Below are 20,065 nucleotides of genomic sequence, written 5' to 3'. Positions count from 1 at the left end.
TCTGACTCTTGAGATTCCACATCTGCCGTCTTCAACTCTGTTCCTATAGTCCCTTTTATATGCTTGTCTGTTCTTTTTTATTATCCAAGTGAAATTCTCAGTGAGAATATTCTTTCTGGTGACAGTTATTTCAGCTACCAGAGTGGGCGGTATCCCAGTTTTTGGGAGGACTTTCCTACGTTATAATACAAAGTTATCCCAAGAGTTCCACACCCAGTTCTTTGTGCTCCCAGATTCTCACTTCCATTAATCAGTCTGCCCCGTGGTGCCTCAAGGGTTGGTACAGGACTTCATTATGTGGATGCTTTTCTATCTGTCTTTCTGTTGTTACTTAGGACAAAATCCTTTTAACAGTCTCCTAAACCCTTGGTAGCATTTGTAAAGTATATCCAAGGACTGTCTGTGTCTGTCTGGAAGTTATTTCAATGCTTTCAGCCTGTATTAATATTTGCCATTAGGAGGAACTCATTGTATTAGAGTTAGGTAGTAGCTGCAACCTGAGGTAATATACCCGCATCTGAAGTGAATATTTTTAAGAATTGGTATGACTCATGTTGATAACACTTAACACCTGTTTTTTTCTTGGTACAAGTTTTAACGTAAGATGTTAGTTTCACAAGGTTGAAGTTGAGGAAGTTTTATCTTCCTATAGTGAGATGTATGGCATTTCCTTATTATTTATGACCGTCAGGATTCATCTCATCTAGTTTCTACTAGTCTGGCACCTTGTCTAAATTATATCTCTAGATTCCACCAGGTATTAATGGAAAGCAATAAGTATCTTCAAAGAGCAATTTAACCCACCTCTGATATCACAAGTACTTACTTTAAACACCTGTTGATGACACTTAACCAATTTATACAAAGCAGCTAACCTTTGGGAGGCTAAAAGCGTGGCTGTACGTGCAGCACATAAAGAACTTGAATTTAGGCAGGTGTTCTTGGAGCTTTGCTGTGCACCTGCCAAGTCCTTTGCTGTACTGTTACTTGTCTGATGTTATCACTGTTGAAGGAGCAGGATGGTGGCTGAGTGCCTTACCCTTTTTATACAAGGGTTGGATGCTGTGAAAGGCAAGTGGGTGTGCAGGGATCTTGTGTGGTTCCAATGAACATTATTATTGAGACAAAGAGAGCATTGCCTGCACAGCACATAGGTGAACCCTGCTGAACTTCAGTGGGAAAATGCAATTTGAAGCATTGAAGTTAGCATAAGTGTAACTTCAGAGAAATTGTGTTGGTGACCTATGCTGAGATTGTGCTACATTGCTGAAGAAGAGCTAATTCCAGTTGTGGTTCTTTGAAATATTATACTTTTGTGGGAATTCCACCACTTTTCCATTCTTGCCTAGGCTTGGAAACATGAGGAGCTGAAAGAGGATTGTTTCCATGTGAGGAAAAGAAAGAATACAGTGCATCCACTGCCTTGGAAAACATTGCTTAAAATTCCAAATCTGCACAAATAAAAAGGGTTTTTACCCACTCTGTGATCTATATTGAATTTTTTTAAAATTCCAAGATTACTAAGGAATTCTGTTTCATCTTGCTTTAGCCAAAAATAATTTCCTGTAAGATATCTTACCCTAAGGCATTTTTGATCATTTAGATTTTTGGTTTGACTTTGGGGAAGGTGCAGAAGACTTGGATTTAGTGACATTCTTCTTCCCTACGCCTCCTAGATCTGTCCCCTGGGGGGAAAAGAAAAAAACCCGCAACTGTCTTGGAGTGGAATTATTTCAATATTATGATCTGGTGGGTTTTTTTGGTGAATTATCCTCTTTTCATCTCTGTTTCCCAAATATCATCAATGTTTTCCCCTTCCCATTGTATCATTTCAGGTGTACATCAAAGTTATAGACACAAATAATCACAGGCCTCAGTTTTCTGCTTCAAAATATGAAATTGTTATACCTGAAGACACCATACCAGAGACAGAAATTCTGCAAGTCAGTGCCATGGACAGAGATGAGAAGAATAAACTGATTTATACTATGCAGGGCAGCACTGATCCCATCAGTCTTAAAAAATTTCGTCTGGACCCTGGAACTGGCTCTCTTTATACTTCAGAAAAATTGGATCATGAGACCATGAACCAGCATATTCTCACCATAATGGTAAACAAACACAAAATTCCTTCTGTAGTCAGTAACAAACAGATCTTTTTTAATGTCTTTTTAATTTGTCCCCTTAATTCAAGCATTTTATTTGTATGTTTAATTGGTTTGCAGTCTTTGTGACTGGTACAGATTGAACCTTGAATTATTACTAATGTTTGATGAACTACTGAAATAACAGTGCTAATTACTAGCAATGTGCTAACTGTTTCAGGTTCGAGATCAAGATGTTCCTGTAAAGCGCAACTATGCTAGAATCATCATTAATGTTAGTGACACAAATGATCATGCTCCATGGTTCACCAGCTCTTCCTATGAAGGACGGGTGTACGAGTCAGCAGCTGTTGGATCAGCAGTACTCCAGGTTACAGCATTAGATAAGGACAAAGGAAAAAATGCAGAAATTGTGTACTCTATTGAATCAGGTAGATTGTCTTTCTTAAATCTTCAGTTTATTTTGAAACAATGCTTGCTGATAGTTTGTTTCAAGTGTAGACATGTAAAAAAATAGCTGTTAAAAAAGAAGGGCAGTACAGGTGTATGTGTCATATTGAGAGATGTATTTAAGATATAGCCTCAGAGCATTTAAAAGAAAACTACCATGACAAATATTCATCTTCCTCCCTTAGCTATTTATATTATCCTTTAGATACATTTAGAACATTTTAGTAGTTGTAGAAGAAAAAGCTACCTTTAAACCCTTGAGAGGGGTGTGTTCTTTAGACATGACAGATACATTAAATTCAGATCTAAAAATAGCATTCTTTTTTTGATATTTAAGTGATATCTTGTGGCATAGGCAAAGCAAGGATTTGCAGAAAAGAGTAAGAACCTGCGACAAGTGCTTTTGTGTTTAGCACAATGTGAAAGAAAGGAGCTCAAAAGTAACTTTAAAATATCCATATACTTAACCACTAAATAGTCCCAGGTTTTAAGTTAAATTTTCTAATAGAGGTAGCAAGGATGGGGTTGCTTTGCATGGTTCCCTCTGGCTGATTTTAGATAGTGGCACTACTATTTTAGCTCAATAAAATATATAAAAAATTCTTTAATAGCTGGTCAATTTGGCATTAAGGCTCCTTTCAGATTGCAGGCCAGAGGAGAGCATTTGGTGCTGCTGCTTACTTTTAACATCAGAGTACCTTTCTGAACTTGCCTATAAAAATGCAATTCAAATGATGGCAATTTTGAATAATATGAAAACAGAACGACATTGAGTTCACTTACCAGGTAGAAGTGAGTTTTGGTTCACTCCGTTAAATCTAGATACAAGCCCGCCATTACCAAGGTCCTGAACTATTTAGGCACTATGAGTGGGTAAAAAAAAATTACTTCAATTTCATTACCTATGTGCGGTACTACTTTCAAGGTAGAAAGTAATTTAAAATTAAAATCCTAGTAACAAGCATAAGAAATTGTATATTAAAGAGAACAGTAGGTAAAAAGTTACTCAGTTGCTGTTGGCAAGGTGATGTGTGATAATGTTCTTTTTATTTCACGAGTTGCTTTGTGTAAAGCCCAGGAATTGTTTACTGTAAATATTTTCCTTTTCTTCCCCATGATATGATTTGGGTTTGATATGAAAGCATACTTTAGCACTGTATTTAAAATGAAGCTGTGATTATGATACTCTGAAGAAGAAAAATGTATTTGTCTCATACGTTGCTTAAAAATACGTTTGTTTTCTATTATTTGTAGAAAAATGACCTTTTTACTAAGCAGGACACTAATGTCCATGAAACTTTCCTCTTGCCTTTCCCATTTCAAGTAGTGCTTGTTTTATGAATGCTGAAGCATGGCAAGAAGCAAATGTGTGTGTGCTGTCTAGAATGAAGTTACACCCTCTTCTCTTCCTTTCTGCAAGCTTTTTGTAGGAGTAGGTTTGTTTTACAGGACTGTGATCTACTGGGAGGTTAAAGCATTATAATTGATGTTCTAAGTATGTGGAAGGAGCATTCCTTAAATGTTTGTAATGGCTGCCTAGATTTGTAATGGGATATTCTAAGAAGGCCACTGTGTTTAGAGCCTCCACTAAAAAAAACCCAAACAAAAAAAACACAGAAAAAACCCCTCTTGCCTACTTGTGTGCATAATTTAGAAGTTCTTAATGGATTTTTTCCATGCTGAGAACATGGCTTCAGTAATATAATTTTTTAAGCAAGTAAAATGTTAAATCTTACTATATTTAGTACAGCTGAATGTTGTATGCAGTGCAATTCAGCTATATATTTGAAAATATAAAGATAACAAGTGTTTATCAAATGGCAGCTGTTAATCCTCAGCAGGTCGTGTTTTTTTTCTTATGCTATCACAGGGAATAATTTGCCTATGTATTAATGGGAAGTTAGGAGAGAGATAACTGTGGGTCCAATTCAGAAAGATTGATTTTGAAGCAGTGATTTAAACAATACTTGCGTAAGCAATTAAGATTCACAAGAGTGAATTCATTAAAACACTTCTTTTTTTCGAAGCAGTTGAGTTATTTTAGATCATAAAATGTAACTTGTATTCCCCTAATGTTAACTTCTGAATATCATTTTCATTCAGCTTCAGTAGATATTTAAGTTGGCTTAAACATGAACTCAATGACAAAGATAACTTGAAGAAAATACATATACAATGTTGAAATTTGCACAATACTTTTTATCTTTTTAAGGTTTTTTTAATACAAAATGAAAGAAATTTTTTGCATCTTTTGCGCTTATTTTCAAAGTTTGGATGGCATTGCTATGTTTTATTCAATGTTTCCACAAGTAAACTTAGAATTAGTGCTAACTCTTGATTACAGAAAACTTTCCAGAGAGGCTAACAAGCATTTGTTAAACAAAACTAAGAAACTTTAATTTTCTCTGTATTCTCACTATGTGATCTCTTTTAGTATACAGCTAAATAAGCAATCATCCCTTTAAGTTCTGTATACCTCTTTCTGATTACTTTTCTTTTTCTTCACAGGGAATATTGGAAATTCCTTCTTTATAGATCCCATTTTGGGTATAATTAAAATTGCAAAGGAATTAGATCGTAGTAGCCAGGAAGAATACAATCTGATGGTAAAAGCTACAGACAAAGGAGATCCTCCAATGAGTGAAGTGACCTCTGTGCATATATTTGTTACAGTTTCTGATAATGCCTCACCAAAATTCACAGCCAAAGAATATTCTACAGAAATCAGTGAAAGTGCCAGCATTGGCAGTTTTGTTGGCATGGTTACAGCATACAGTCAGTCTTCTGTCGTTTATGAAATAAAAGATGGTAATATAGGTGATGCCTTTGCTATCAACCCAAACTCGGGTGTCATTGTTTCTCAGAAGATACTGGATTTTGAAACTTTGCCTGTTTACACTCTAACTGTGCAAGGAACAAACATGGCTGGCTTGTCCACTAACGCAACAGTTTTGGTACATCTTCGGGATGAGAATGACAATACGCCAATTTTTATGCAGGCTGAATATACAGGACTCATCAGTGAATCAGCTTCAATTAACAGTGTGGTTCTGACTGACAAGAATATCCCATTAGTAATTCGAGCTACAGATGCTGATAAAGAATCTAACGCTTTGCTTGTTTATCAAATTGTTGAACCATCTGTCCGCAAGTATTTTGCCATTGATTCTAGCACTGGTGCCATTCGGACAGTAATGAGTCTGGACTACGAGGAGACAAATATTTTCCACTTTTCAGTGCAAGTACATGATATGGGGATACCACGTTTATACGCAGAATATGCAGCTAATGTTACTATTTATGTAATTGACATCAATGATTGCCCTCCTGTGTTTTCAAGAGAGCTGTATGAGGCATCCATTCTGGTTCCAACCTATAAAGGCGTGAAAGTCATCAGCATAAATGCCACTGATGCTGATTCAGGCATCTTTTCACAAATAATTTATTCCATTATTGAAGGCAACATCGGAGAAAAATTTTCAATAAACCCCAAGACTGGAGATATAACAGTACAAAATACAACTCAGTTAAGAAGCAGGTATGAATTAACAGTGAGAGCATCTGATGGCAGATTCGCAAGCACTGCGTCTGTAAAAATTAATGTGAAAGAAAGCAAAGCAAGCCCGCTGAAGTTCACACAAAGTTCTTACTCTGCAACAGTGCAGGAGAATTCCACAGAGGCAAAAACAATAGCTGTTGTTACTGCTATAGGGAATCAAATAAATGAGCCTTTGTTTTACCATATTCTAAATCCGGACAGCAGATTTAAAATAAGCCCAACTTCAGGAGTCCTTTCAACAACAGGAATACCATTTGATCGTGAACAGCAAGAATCTTTTGATGTGGTCATAGAAGTAACCGAGGAATATAAACCGTCAGTTGTTGCACATATTGTAGTTAAAGTCACCGTAGAAGATGTAAATGATAATGCTCCATTTTTTGTCAATCTTCCGTATTATGCTGTCGTTAAAGTAGACTCTGAAGTAGGCCACGTTATTCGACGTGTCGCTGCAGTAGATAAAGATACAGGCAGAAATGGAGAGGTGCATTACTATCTCAAAGAACATCATGAGCATTTCCAAATTGATCCCACTGGTGAAATCTCACTGAAGAAGAAGTTTGAACCAGACACACTAAATAAGGAGTATCTGGTCACAGTAGTGGCAAAAGATGGAGGAGACCCTGCTTTTTCTGCTGAAGTTATAGTCCCGATTACAGTTATGAGTAAAGCTATGCCAGTTTTTGAAAAGCCCTTCTACAGTGCAGAGATACCAGAAAACATTCAGCTCCACAGTCCTGTGGTACATGTACAAGCAAACAGCCCAGAAGGACTTAAGGTGTTTTACAGCATCACAGATGGAGATCCTTTCAATCAGTTCACTATCAACTTCAACACCGGAGTTATAAATGTTGTTGCCCCTCTTGACTTTGAGTCTCATCCAGCCTACAAACTGAGCATTCGAGCAACAGACTCCCTAACTGGGGCTCATGCTGATGTGTTTGTAGACATAATAGTGGAAGACATCAATGATAATCCTCCTGTGTTTACAGAGCAGTCTTACACTGCAACCCTTTCTGAGGCATCTGTCATTGGAACATCTGTTGTACAAGTGAGCGCTACAGATGCCGATTCTGGAACAAACAGGGGGATTTCCTATCACTTGATTGAGGATGATAGTGAAAGTCATGACTACTTCCACATAGACAGCAGCACTGGACTCATTCTTACAGCAAGAACTTTGGACTATGAACAAGTTAAGCAACATAAGTTACTAGTAAGGGCCATAGATGGTGGCATGCTGCCCTTGAGCAGTGATACTGTTGTAACTGTTGATGTAACTGATCTCAATGATAACCCCCCTCTTTTTAACCAATTGCTTTATGAAGCTAAAATTAGTGAACTGGCTCCTCGAGGGCATTTTGTGACATGTGTGCAAGCCTCAGATGCAGATAGTTCGGATGTTGACAAGCTGGAGTACTCCATTCTGACAGGCAACGACCAAAAGAATTTTGTAATTAATAGTAAAACTGGCATTATCACCATCTCAAACCTACGCAGACAGACACTAAAGTCACATTATAATCTTAACGTGTCTGTTTCTGATGGGGTCTTCAGAAGCTCAGCCCAAGTCCATATAACTGTAACCAGTGCCAATATGCACAGTCCTGCTTTCAGCCAGAATGAATATGAGGTCGAGCTAGCTGAAAATGCTCCGTTGCATACTTTGGTAACTGAAGTTAAAGCAACAGATGAAGATTCTGGTACTTATGGCCACATCACTTACCACATTGTGAATGACTTTGCCAAAGACAGATTTTATACAAATGAGAGAGGCCAGATATTTACCTTCGAAAAGCTGGACCGAGAAACACAAGCAGAAAAAGTAATTGCCATTAGTTTAATGGCCAAAGATGCAGGAGGAAAAGTTGCTTTCTGTACTGTTAATGTAATACTTACAGATGACAATGATAATGCTCCTCAATTCCGAGCAACAGAGTATGAAGTAAATATTGGATCCGATGTTCCACGGGGTACTTCTGTCATTAAAGTCTGGGCATCTGATGCCGATGAGGGTACAAATGCAGACATCACTTATGCTATTGAAGCAGAGTCTGAAAATGTTAAAGAGAATTTAGAAATTGATTCATTGTCTGGTATAATTACTACAAAAGAAAGCTTAATTGGTTTAGAAAATGAGTTTCTGACCTTCTTTGTTAGAGCAGTTGATGGTGGATCCCCGCAAAAAGAGTCAGTTGTTCCTGTCTATGCTCGAATACTCCCACCAGAAGTGCCTCTTCCAAAATTTTCAGAGCCATTTTATTCTTATACAGTTTCTGAGGACATTCCAATTGGGACTGAGATAGATGTTATTAAAGCAGAGCATAATCAGACTTTAGTGTATAGTCTGATTAAAGGGAACACTCCTGAAAGCAATAGAGATGATTTTTTTGTGATTGACCGGCAAACTGGAGAGTTGAAACTTGAGAAGAATCTTGATCATGAAACAACTAAATGGTACCAGTTCTCGGTTCAAGCACGGTATGCAAATGAAGATTATAACGTTGTTTCCTCAGTAGAGGTAAGCATTCAGGTGAAAGATGCAAATGATAACAAACCAGTTTTGGAGTCCAATCCATATGAAGCATTTGTCGTAGAAAACATGCCGGCTGGAACAAGAGTCATCCAGGTAAAAGGAACTGACTTAGATTCAGGACTCAATGGGCAGGTTACTTACAGCTTGGATCCTTCTCAAGAACCAGACATTATAGAGTCTTTTGCCATAAACATGGAAACTGGCTGGATTACCACTCTCAGAGAACTTGATCATGAGAAACGAGACAAATACAACATCACAGTGGTTGCATCTGATCGGGGTGAAAAAATTCAACTGTCTTCTCTAGCTGTGGTTGAAGTTACTGTTACGGATGTGAATGACAACCCTCCACGCTTTACTGCAGAGATATATAAAGGAACAGTCAGTGAGGCTGACCCTCCTGGTGGGGTAATTGCCATCTTGAGTACAACTGACGCTGATACAGAAGAAGCCAATAGACAAGTCTCTTATTACATTACAGGTAAATCTTTTTAAGTAATGCCAGAATAATCAGTGAAGTGGTCCTGGAATTATGTGAGATATCACTTAATCTTCCAAATTATTGAAAAGTATTAGCAATCATAAAACTGCAAAGAAGAAGTGTCTGTGTCTTAATGTGAATATTAAAAACTTCAGGGGAAAAAAACACGTTTTAGAAGCAGATCTTTGGCTTTCTGTTTCATGTTTGCTTTGCTTAAAATTCTTTCCTACGTTTGTTTACTTGTATATCAAATTTTATTTTAAAAATATACTTACACTGAAATTAGTGATGTTAAAGAACAAACAAAAGAAATTTCACAAAATCAGAGACTATTAATTTCCAGTGGAATATTTTATTGTTTTTGTTATTTAACATATGTCTTGCTATGATGTTATCTGTAATGCTACATGATTTTCTACACTGATTTTTATAGATTCTATTGGCTGCAGTTAAATTTGTTGTATGAGCCTCTACTGATTATTTCTACCTGGAAAATGAAGCTATTTCTCTACAAAACCACAGAGAGTGGCTGCTTACCTGCATTTACATTTTTTCTCTTTAGCTATAACTTAATGTTGATAGAGTAATAGTGGCAATCTCTCTCTTGTCTTTACTTCAGTGTTTCTTTTTCTATTTCAGGAGGTGATCCCTTGGGACAGTTTGCTATTGAAAATATACAGAATGAATGGAAGGTCTATGTCAAAAAGCCTCTGGACAGAGAAGAAAGGGATAATTACCTTCTAAATATTACAGCTACTGATGGGACTTTTGCAACTAAAGCTGTGGTGGAGGTTAAAGTCCTTGATGCTAATGATAATAGCCCTGTTTGTGAAAAGGTAGGCACAATCTTGTATCTTCTGTGTCCAGCTGCTTCCATGTGTAAAATGTAATCTTTCTCTGAAATTGCTTCTTAGGAGACTGACGAGTAGGTATCCCTTTTACGCTGGTAACAGGAGGTTGGACTATTAAGGTAGAATGCTGTCAAAGAACAGTTATTTCAAGGACAGGTTTCTTAAATAAAAGTCCAAAACCGATTAATTGATACAATTTTAACACTCTATGGGTATTTGAAGAGTATAAGGAAAATTATAGTACATTTTTCCTGTGTTAATGCATACTTCTCCAAAAGGAATTGTTTTAAGCTGCGGCCATGATAGTTTATATGCTCTGTTTTCTGAAGGAAGCAAAGTCTCAAAGGCAGCTGCATACTATCACGTAGTTGATGTATTTGTGCATTTCCTACGATAGGAGTTGAAAAGACTGCAATATTAACCTCAACAGCACCAAAAATCTGTAATCTGTAAATGTTTTCTTGCTACAAAGCCATCTACCTTACCAGATTTTATAGTCTGCAAAAATGGACTTGAAAAAGAATGGAAAAAAACCCAGAAAGGTGGGCCCTGCAAGGCCTAAAACTGCCTTACAAGAAAACCCTGTGTTGTTCTAGTCAGCTGCAGCTTTTTTTTTTTTCTTCTTACTTTAGCGCATTCGGACTTTTTATAGCCATCTTGTTGAACACAGATTTGATGTTACTGGGTGGAAAAGCAAAATCTTTTCTTGTTCTGGGAAGGGTCAAGTATACAGTGAGCGTTTGCGTCTTTTTCTTAGTTGATGTTTATGTTGGTTACTTCTATATAAATGATTGCAGTTATATACAGACAGGTAAGCCAATGTTTATAGCTTTTTTCCTTTGCTAATGCTGACGTTATAAGGCTCAGTCCTTCTAATTTAATCCCTGACATGGATGAGCTGTAAGAGTGCTTAGTGCCTTTAAATTCTGGGTGGTTTTTTTCTCAGTTTTTAGTTAAGCTGAAGCCTTTATTTAATGCCATTATAAAAAAGGCAGGTATCAGTTTCTTCTAGATTAAGTCAGACCTAGAAAAGATGATTTATCAAAAGAGGAAAAAATGAAATTATGAAAAATTTATAACACCTATTTTGGGGATGCATTTAATTATTAGTTAATCAGTTACAAGTGTTTAGAGTTCCTGGCTATGCAGCGATACTCAGGAGTCCCTATTGTCACAGTATGAATTACCTTTCTGAATAATCTAATAAATGTGAGGTAATTAATTAGAAAATCATAAGTTCTTTCCATTTTCAGGTATTTCATCCTCTGGTTCACTTCATGTGTTACCAAATATTCAAACAGGATATTACGTCATCTGTCATTTCTTCTTCCCCTCCCCTTTCCAAGCTCTACTTATTTCATATGTTTATTCTTTCAATGTAACTTCTAATCTTACAGGCTTTATACACTGATTCTGTTCCTGAGGATGCCCTTCCTGGCAAACTGATAATGCAGGTATCTGCTACAGACGCAGATATTCGTTCCAATGCAGAAATTACTTATACACTGCATGGCACGGGAGCAGAAAAATTCAGACTCACTCCAGACACAGGTAATAACACTTCGTACGCTTACACTATACAAAATTCTAGTCACCACCTTATTTTATAAAACGTTTTACTATTAAGACATACGTAAATGTCAGTGCTTTAAGCTTTTTCCATTAAGGGTTAGTTTATTATATAACTGTTTAAAATGTGAGTTTCCACTTCACAAATACTAATAGTATATTGAATAGAAGTCAGGGAAAAGGCAAGTATTTTAATATGAGGAGCTAAAGAGTAAGTAGGGTAATTGCCCCAAAGCCAGAAACTTCCATGCTGAAATGACTGGAGTAAAAGTATGCTATAAATTTTGTTCTTTTTATATTCATTGTAGTAGTAGCAGAAATGGTTTATAAACTGAAACTATCTTCAATCAGATTCTCTTTGCCATCATTTGGTTTGGCATATTAAATGGGATTAGATGGAGCAACAGAAGTGCCTCAGGTTTTATTGGCAGCATTATATAAACAAGATTAACTTTTAACTTGCCTGACTTTGGTTTTCATGGCATTTGTGTCTTGTGGATTATAATATTGGTCAAATCTAATGTCAAAATCCTATGTTCTGCAGGCGGCAGTAGACAAGCGGTAGGAAGGGAGCCATAAACAATGTACAAAAATTTAAATAAGATAAATGTAAAGATATAGTGGAAATATGGAGGAGATTAGAATACTTCAGTGGCAAAATAAATGAGAAGGATCATACTTCATGGGGGGGTTTGACCTTGAATATCACCTGTGTGCTGTACTAGCATGTCATTACCTAAACTCAGAATTGGTGGGGCCAGAATACTCATAAGCAATTTAAGAATACTTTTTTGAACTGGTTAAAGAGAGACAATGGCTACACATTGGCCATGTAACTGTTTTCTGTCACACTGGAAGGAAGGTATGTGTTAGACTTCTAGAGGTTTGTCTCTGGCAGCAGGTTATATTTGATAGTGTGAATAGCTCTGTCTGTTCACTGAATGTTAGAGGAGGAGAGTCAGCTCAATAGCTGTGGAAGTAACACAACTAAATGGCCCAGGAAAACCATATGCGAGTTTTACCTTGCATTTTGTTAAAGCTGGAGTTTTAATATTTTTATTTTCTTTACACAGAAACACATAGATTCATGCATGTGTACCCATTCTCTCTCTTCCTGCACTGTCAGGTAGTCTGTCTTTAGGTAATTTCTGTTTCAGAGGCATTTGAAAAAAAGGCAGAGGGTTTTAGTATTTAATCTTTTAAAGCTGAAAAAGCAGGCCACTGACATGCTTTGCCCAAAGTGGAGCTCATCAGTGCAGTACAGCTGTTGACTTAGCCACTGATGAAGTTATCGTCAAAAAGAAAATTGTTGTTTAGTTTTTCTGAGTATAAAGGTTTTTAGAGGAAAACATGTTAAGGATACTTAAGTCTTGCAACTCGCATCAACTTGTGTATGTTATTCTGTTTATAGGTGAACTGAAAACATTAATGCCACTTGATCGTGAGCAGCAAGCAGTTTATTATCTTCTAGTGAAAGCCACAGACGGAGGAGGAAGATTCTGCCAAGCTAATATTATTCTGACTCTCGAAGATGTGAATGATAATGCCCCAGAGTTTACAGCTGATCCTTACTCCATTACAGTATTTGAAAACACAGAGCCTAAAACCCTCCTGACGAGAGTGCAGGCCACAGATGCAGATGCAGGTATGCATTCTTTCGACCACTACTTTTGTCATGGTCTCAAAGTTACAGTAATGTATATTTAGTCTTATCCTGAGAGGTCTTAAGTCTTTCAGTGGAACTGACAGATGTTCAATACCTCTCAGGATTAGAATCCTGAAAGATATATTTAGGGCTACTAAACCGTGTAACATCTGACTTCCACGTGTGAGTAGCTTGGAAAACATCCCATATGTGTCGCCTGCAAAAAAGGAGGGGAAAGAGACAAAATATAGGATATTTTTAGTGCGAGAAGCTATTAAAGTTATGATGGGTTAGGTTAATCCTTTTACTCCTGGTGTAAGTAAAAGGAATATGAAGCCGTGTCTGTTCATGTAAATGTGCGTTACATGTATTTTGAATGTGTGCCTCTCGGGCTAGCCATCAATGATCGTACCATAAAAAGAACCCGGTCAATTGCAGCTTTATGTATATGCTACCTTATTAAGATTTTTGTTTTCTCTCCGTCTTCACTGTTCAGTTACAAGTATTTAAGTGAACACGAACTGAAAATGGCATTACAAAGAGTTTGTCTTGTGCTTTGTTGTAAGGAATATAACAAGATAATGTCTTTTTAAAGGTGTATGATTTCCGTATATCATCAGTTTATTAATCAAATAATATTAATAGTTGCATCAGTCTTATAAAACAACCAACCTGCTTTGTGCTATGATAAAGCTAGGTTGCTGAATTGGAAGGTAACAGACAGATGTTTTCACGCTTCGCTAGTGTTTGAGGCTCAGGAGGACCAAAATGCTTGGCCCAAAAACCTGCGGGCTTTTTGTTTTATACAAAAATGTTGCCGGAAATTATGTTCCACTTAATTTTGGGACGTGGTTCTTAAATAAACTTACCGGAGTCAAGTCTAGTTATTTGATGCAGCGTAGCTTTCCCATATCCTCTCATTTTATCTATAAGCATGCAAAGCAGATGCTGTTGTGCTAAAGTTATAATTAGATTTATATTAGTAATTGTTTCATATTAGCTAGTACTGTGACTGAAACAGAACCATGCTTCATGTTTTTTGTGTAGCACAAAATCGGTGCAATGAAGTGTTAGCTTAATTTTTTAAATCAGATTCATCTTTTTGGAAACCATTTTGCCCTTCACAAGGCAGGCTTTAACTCTTAATGAAATTTGCTTTAACAATAATGATCATGTTTATCATGCACGTTTTATTTCTGTAGCTGTCAGATCTGTTATTGTGTTAGTGTATTTTAGTGGCTGCCTCATGCTCTGCGATTGTTTTCAAAATGCAGGGATGAATCATAAAATCCATTATTCACTGGTGAGCTCTGCAGAGGGCCAGTTCTCTATTGATGAATTCTCTGGAATCGTTCGGTTGGAGAAGCCTTTGGATCGGGAATTACAAGCTGTGTACACTCTAACTTTGAAGGCTACAGATGAAGGTTTACCTAGAAGACTGTCTTCAACAAGTAATCTTATAGTATCTGTTTTGGATATAAATGATAATCCACCTGTATTTGAGCACAGAGAGTATAGTGCAAGCGTATCAGAGGACATTTTGGTTGGAACTGAAGTTCTCCAGATCTATGCTGCAAGCAGGGACATTGAAGCCAATGCTGAAATCACATACTCAATAGTCAGTGGGAACGAACATGGAAAATTCAGCATCGATTCAACAACAGGTAACAGATTACAACTGTGAATATACTTTAGGCTAGTCAAGCACAGTGCCATACTGTGTGCTACATTAACTCAACCAAATCAGTTATGTGTAATCGATGTGCATCATCCTGGCTGTAAAGCCAGTGCTACTGTCTGTTCACCCATTTTGCCAGCACGCTTACTAGAGGAGTGCAGTAGAATGTAGAATAGTAAATTTATTTGTTGCTGCTATTAATTGTTATTTGGGTTAGATTCATTTAGCTGGCAAGAGTAAGGGTTTGCTAGCTGGAATATTCCTCACGCCAGGAGTGGGGGGGGTGAAAAGACATAGTTCTGTAATGGTAGAAGCACAATAGTCTTTTCACAGAAGCTGTATAATCAGAATGAGTGGCCAGACTTGGTAAAAGAAAGATCAGAAAATAAATTGGGAAAACTAGTAATTGGTCCATAAAGACTGTAAATCTAGAGGAGTTTGATATGGCATTAAAGAGGAGTTGGAATGTACCGTCAGTCATTTACCCAGCATGACAGTGGATATTTTAGGCTTGCATGTTAGTCATATTTAGTCTCAGGAAGCATTTAGGTTCTGTGGAGAATTTTTCGCTATTAACAATCCTCTTTGTTAAAAATCAATATACATGTCGATTCTACTTTTGTTTCCTTATATGGTTCTTTTTCTAGAGTTAATTTCTGGTAAAGTTTGGAGTTTTTTTAAAATAAGATCTCTGCCCAGAAGTTAATAGTAGTTAACTATACCCATGTAATTGAAATTATAATGCTTCCAGATGCTTTTTCCAGTGTGCATGCTGGTACTATGGTACAGAAGTACTTTGTCATTTTATCTTCTTCACATATTTGAAAGGAGGAAAAAGATTCCAGGAAAACACTGTTCCAGCAGCAAATCAGCATGTATGTTAGGGACTGCACTATCTTAACTAGTCAGTTAAAAACACACACTTTAACTCAGATATTTCTATTAATCAAAATTCATGGTCGGACACTGTTGTTACTACCTCTGCATGCTCCATGCCTGACCTTAATGGTGGTTGCAGGGAGAGTCAAGTTAAAGGTAATTTCATAATTTTGGTTAATTTTAATTGAAAATTAAGAAAAGGACATTTTTAAAACATATTTTTTATTTTTCTTCATTTTTTTGTTACAAAATGTGAGCCAGGTGGTTTTAAAGTGCGAGTCTTTTGTGGTAATGGCAGGAACTTCTCACTTTTTTACTTTTTTGTGAAAAGCCTGATCGTTTCACTCTGTAGCTCCAGCTCTACAGTGACAAATCAAGCCCTGAAGAAGCTGAGCATTTGTCAGACTGAAATAAAAAGTTATTATTATTATTATTATGCAATACATAATAATACAGTAATAGCAGAGATTGTGTGAGGGTTTGTTGTTTTGTTGTTGGTTTGTGTTGTTTTTTTTTGTTCCCTAGGAGCCATTTTTATCATTGAGAGCTTGGATTACGAAAGTTCTCATGAATACTACTTGACAGTGGAAGCCACAGATGGAGGCACACCTTCATTAAGTGATGTTGTAACCGTGAATATTAATGTAACAGATATCAATGACAATACTCCAGTGTTTAGCCAAGACACTTACACTGCAGTAATCAGCGAAGATGCTATGCTTGAACAATCAGTCATTACAGTACGTATTGTTGTTTTTTTTTTCTTTGAAATATTCTGTCAATCATACTTTAAGTCCAGAAGGAATAAATATTGATTTGAAGGTGGACATAAATGAATAGATAAGTTTGCCACCAAGTGAACTGAGAATTTATTTTGAAGAAACTTCAGAACCAGGGACTTCAGATGCTATGGGAAAGTAGATGATATTTTGTGATACGTTTGTGTTCTCCTCATGAGAAGGTGACTTAATTTTCGGAAGAAATTCATGAAATTAAGTGATGTTGGTACATTCTATTCAGATGACATTTCTCCTGAGAACTGTGAAATGTGTTAGACCAAAACAGCAGTTCTCATCTTCAGGATGAGTTTACCTGAAAGATGATAAGAGTCTATTTTGACCTGTTTTAAGTGAGAATGTAATGTCCCTTAGGTTATGGCAGATGATGCTGATGGACCTTCAAACAACCGCATTCACTATGCAATTATTGATGGCAATCAGGGAAATCCTTTTACAATTGACCCTACCAGGGGTGAAATAAAAGTGACTAAACTTCTAGACAGAGAAAGGGTAAGTTTTTGTTGCTTTTTGAGCAGTTAGGATTAATTTAGCTGTACGTAATTGATGACCAGCATTTTTTGGATTATATTTGTAGATCACCATTTCAAGTGTTCCAAAATTAATACAGCTGTAACAAAGCGAAAGCATCTATTTGTGTCCACGCTTTCTGGGGTAGTGGGGCTTTCTGTGGGGGGAAGAGGAAGAATTAAATATATGAAAGCAAGTTCTGCTGGGGGGTGGCACTAAGATATTTATTCCTTAAAAGGAAAACTGAGTGTGTTACTTTGCTCCTTAGTGAACGTTTGAATTTTTTTATTATCATTATTATTTCTTAGATTTCGGGATATACCTTGACAGTTCAAGCTTCAGATAACGGAAACCCACCTAGACTTAACACAACCACAGTTAATATTGATGTTTCTGATGTAAACGACAATCCTCCAGTATTCTCAAAAGGAAACTATAGTGTTATCATCCAGGTAAATACAGATAATGAAGCAGTCAAATCAACAATACCTTCGGAGCGTTAATTTGTGACTTGAAAATTCTGCAAGATGTGATAAACCTAATGCTTCAATTCTATTTTTCTGTGTTTTAAATTAATTAAGGTTGTCAGTGAGGCTGCTTACCTGAATAAGTGTTAAGGGTTACAAAATTCACATTGTGCAGTCTATTTAGAAACTTATGTTGCATTTCAGTTTATAGCATTTCATATTGCTAGTAGTAGTGGGCCAGATTCTCAAATGACTGGCATGTACTTACCTGACTCAGAAAACTTTCTGCTAAAGCAAAGATAGCAGAGGCAGCACCTGTGCTTCTTGTCTTCCTGAATCCAGTAGAGAATAAATGGAAGGGAGCAAAGGAATTGCATTAAGACCTTTATACTAGTAAGGCAAGTGAGCTCAGTCCCTAGCGTCCTTTTGCTGTTGCTGGTGCCTGGCCTCGTGCAACAGGTAAGTGGCGATCAGGCAGCGTTATCTGGTGCACTGTGCCATCCTGACGTACCACTTCTCTTTGAGACAGTGTACATGATTTGTAACAGTAGGTTTCTGAGAGAGGACAAAGTGATTGATTCATCGCTACCCAACATACACAGAGTATGCAAGTAAGATGTCCTGGATCTTACTTTTTTTTTAAAAGCAACTGATTTGTATGTTTGTGTGCTGTCAAAGGTATTTTGCTTTCCCCAATTACAATCTTTCTTGAAGTGAATGTTAATTAATGTATCCCCTAAAACTGTTGACTATATAGCTGATGTCTGTAACGTTTCCCTTACTCAATTAAAAAGGAAGACCCCGTGTTTTATAGTTCATTTGTATCAGCCTATCCCAGTATGAGGGTAGCAGAGAAGAAGCTGGAGGAGTTGCTCAAGAATGCTTGTGTGCATTTCCTGATGTATTGGAGATGGGCATATTTGGACACGGTTCAAAATGTGCTTAGCTGTTATGAAAATCAAATTACTTTAGATGTCCAAATGTAAATATTGGTATTTTAAAATGATGGTCCGTGTCTGTTTTGCTGAAGGGAAACAAAAGCTTCAGCTGCAATATCTGATAATTAACTTGACTTATTCTCTCAAGGACAAAGAGTATATTTTTTATTAGGATTTTTTACAGCTGTCAAAGGATAGCATTTTGTTATTGCTGTACTTCACAGTAACGCTTCTACTTCTTATTTGCATTTAAAATGTGGGTACATACATTAAAAAATCTGTTCAGAGCAGTATTGCGTGAATATTCTGGGAGAAGCGTTACAAGTGTTAGATAAGGTTGTGTGTGTGTATCAAATACATGACAAACCAAAGTGTGTGAAGTGTCTGTGAAACCTGAAGTATCAACATGAAGCAAACTTCAAGGGGTTTTATGATGCAAATTTTAAAACTTGGATTTCATATTTTAACTGGACTGCGGCTGTAGTCAGAACACTAATTAGAGACACAAGGGGTCAGACAGAGGAGTGTGTTTTTTCTAGTGCTCCCAGCGAAGGCATTGGATTATTTTTAACAGGTGTTTCAGCTAAATTTGAAATCTTTGATGACTTGGTAATTAATCGACAGCAATCTTAATTCAGACCAAAAGCGGAAAACATAAAGTTTCAAGGCTGAGCTACTTCTAAAAATGCAAGACGAAGTTTAAAAAAACAAAGTTAAAAATGTACTGCCTTTCTCCTTTTACTGTTTTAGTCGTTATTCTCAGCCAGTAGTGTTTTTCCTTAAACAATATTGTCATTCTGATTTCTTCTATAGTGACAGTAATTTTCGGGTTTTTGTGTTGTAAAAAAGAAATCGACATTAGGCTTTACATTCAATTATAACAAAACCAATGTGATTGCATTATGCATTTATAGGAAAATAAGCCTATTGGATTTAGTGTGCTGCAGCTAGTGGTGACAGACAAGGATTCCTCTCACAACGGCCCGCCTTTTCTCTTCACCATCCTGAGTGGAAACGAAGAGAACACTTTTCAGATTAACCAGCAGGGAGTGCTGACGACGACTGCTGCACTGAATCGCAAAGTGAGGGATCACTATTTGCTTCATGTTAAGGTAGGATGCACGACCTCTAGCTGTTTTGCGTTGTAAGTATTTAGTTAATTTCTCCCACTTGTGCCCAATCCACCGATTTTTCCTGCCTACCCCTTGTCTTTCTATTACAAGATCCTGACATGCCAAGTAGTCATTTGAGGCATGTCCCTTGTAGTAACATCTTCCGAGTCAATGTCTGTTGGTTTATATGGAAATCTGTGGCAGTAAGCTGAATTAAACTCACGGTAAGGTAAGGTGTAAGTGAAATGTTAACTGGTTGAGTGGTCTTGATAAGCCCCTTGTCTTTCATGTGGGATGCTGGGAACGCCAGCAGGGGACAGGTCCCTTGAGCCGCCTACTATTGGCTGCAGACTTCCTCTTGCCACTATGGCTTTGATCCTGGAAGCTGTGAGCTGGCCTACACTGATATGATAGAAACAGGGATATTGCAAGTTGCACATCATGGCAGTGCTGAAATGTTTTTCTGTAGTGTCACATTCTTTTTGCAA

At 37.0% G+C, this 20,065-nt stretch overlaps 1 protein-coding gene across 5 annotated transcripts in view; it reads left to right on the top strand.

Moving 5' to 3' along the window:
• The window catches only part of FAT1 (FAT atypical cadherin 1), a 112,324-nt gene that overhangs the window by 75,968 nt on the left and 16,291 nt on the right, over positions 1-20,065 (top strand). For all 5 annotated transcript variants that reach the window (XM_075091332.1, XM_075091333.1, XM_075091331.1 and 2 more), the window contains exons 8-18: positions 1,836-2,111; positions 2,326-2,536; positions 5,064-9,131; positions 9,771-9,967; positions 11,380-11,533; positions 12,963-13,196; positions 14,471-14,860; positions 16,279-16,493; positions 16,905-17,042; positions 17,369-17,512; positions 19,380-19,577. In XM_075091332.1, the coding sequence (XP_074947433.1) occupies positions 1,836-2,111; positions 2,326-2,536; positions 5,064-9,131; positions 9,771-9,967; positions 11,380-11,533; positions 12,963-13,196; positions 14,471-14,860; positions 16,279-16,493; positions 16,905-17,042; positions 17,369-17,512; positions 19,380-19,577 (6,225 nt within the window). The remainder of the gene's footprint in view (positions 1-1,835; positions 2,112-2,325; positions 2,537-5,063; positions 9,132-9,770; positions 9,968-11,379; positions 11,534-12,962; positions 13,197-14,470; positions 14,861-16,278; positions 16,494-16,904; positions 17,043-17,368; positions 17,513-19,379; positions 19,578-20,065) is intronic.

This window comes from Phalacrocorax aristotelis, chromosome 4 (assembly GCF_949628215.1).
Source record: "Phalacrocorax aristotelis chromosome 4, bGulAri2.1, whole genome shotgun sequence".
NCBI lineage: Eukaryota > Metazoa > Chordata > Aves > Suliformes > Phalacrocoracidae > Phalacrocorax > Phalacrocorax aristotelis.
The sequence above is the reverse complement of the archived record's forward strand: the minus strand, read 5'-3'. Positions and strand labels throughout refer to the sequence as shown.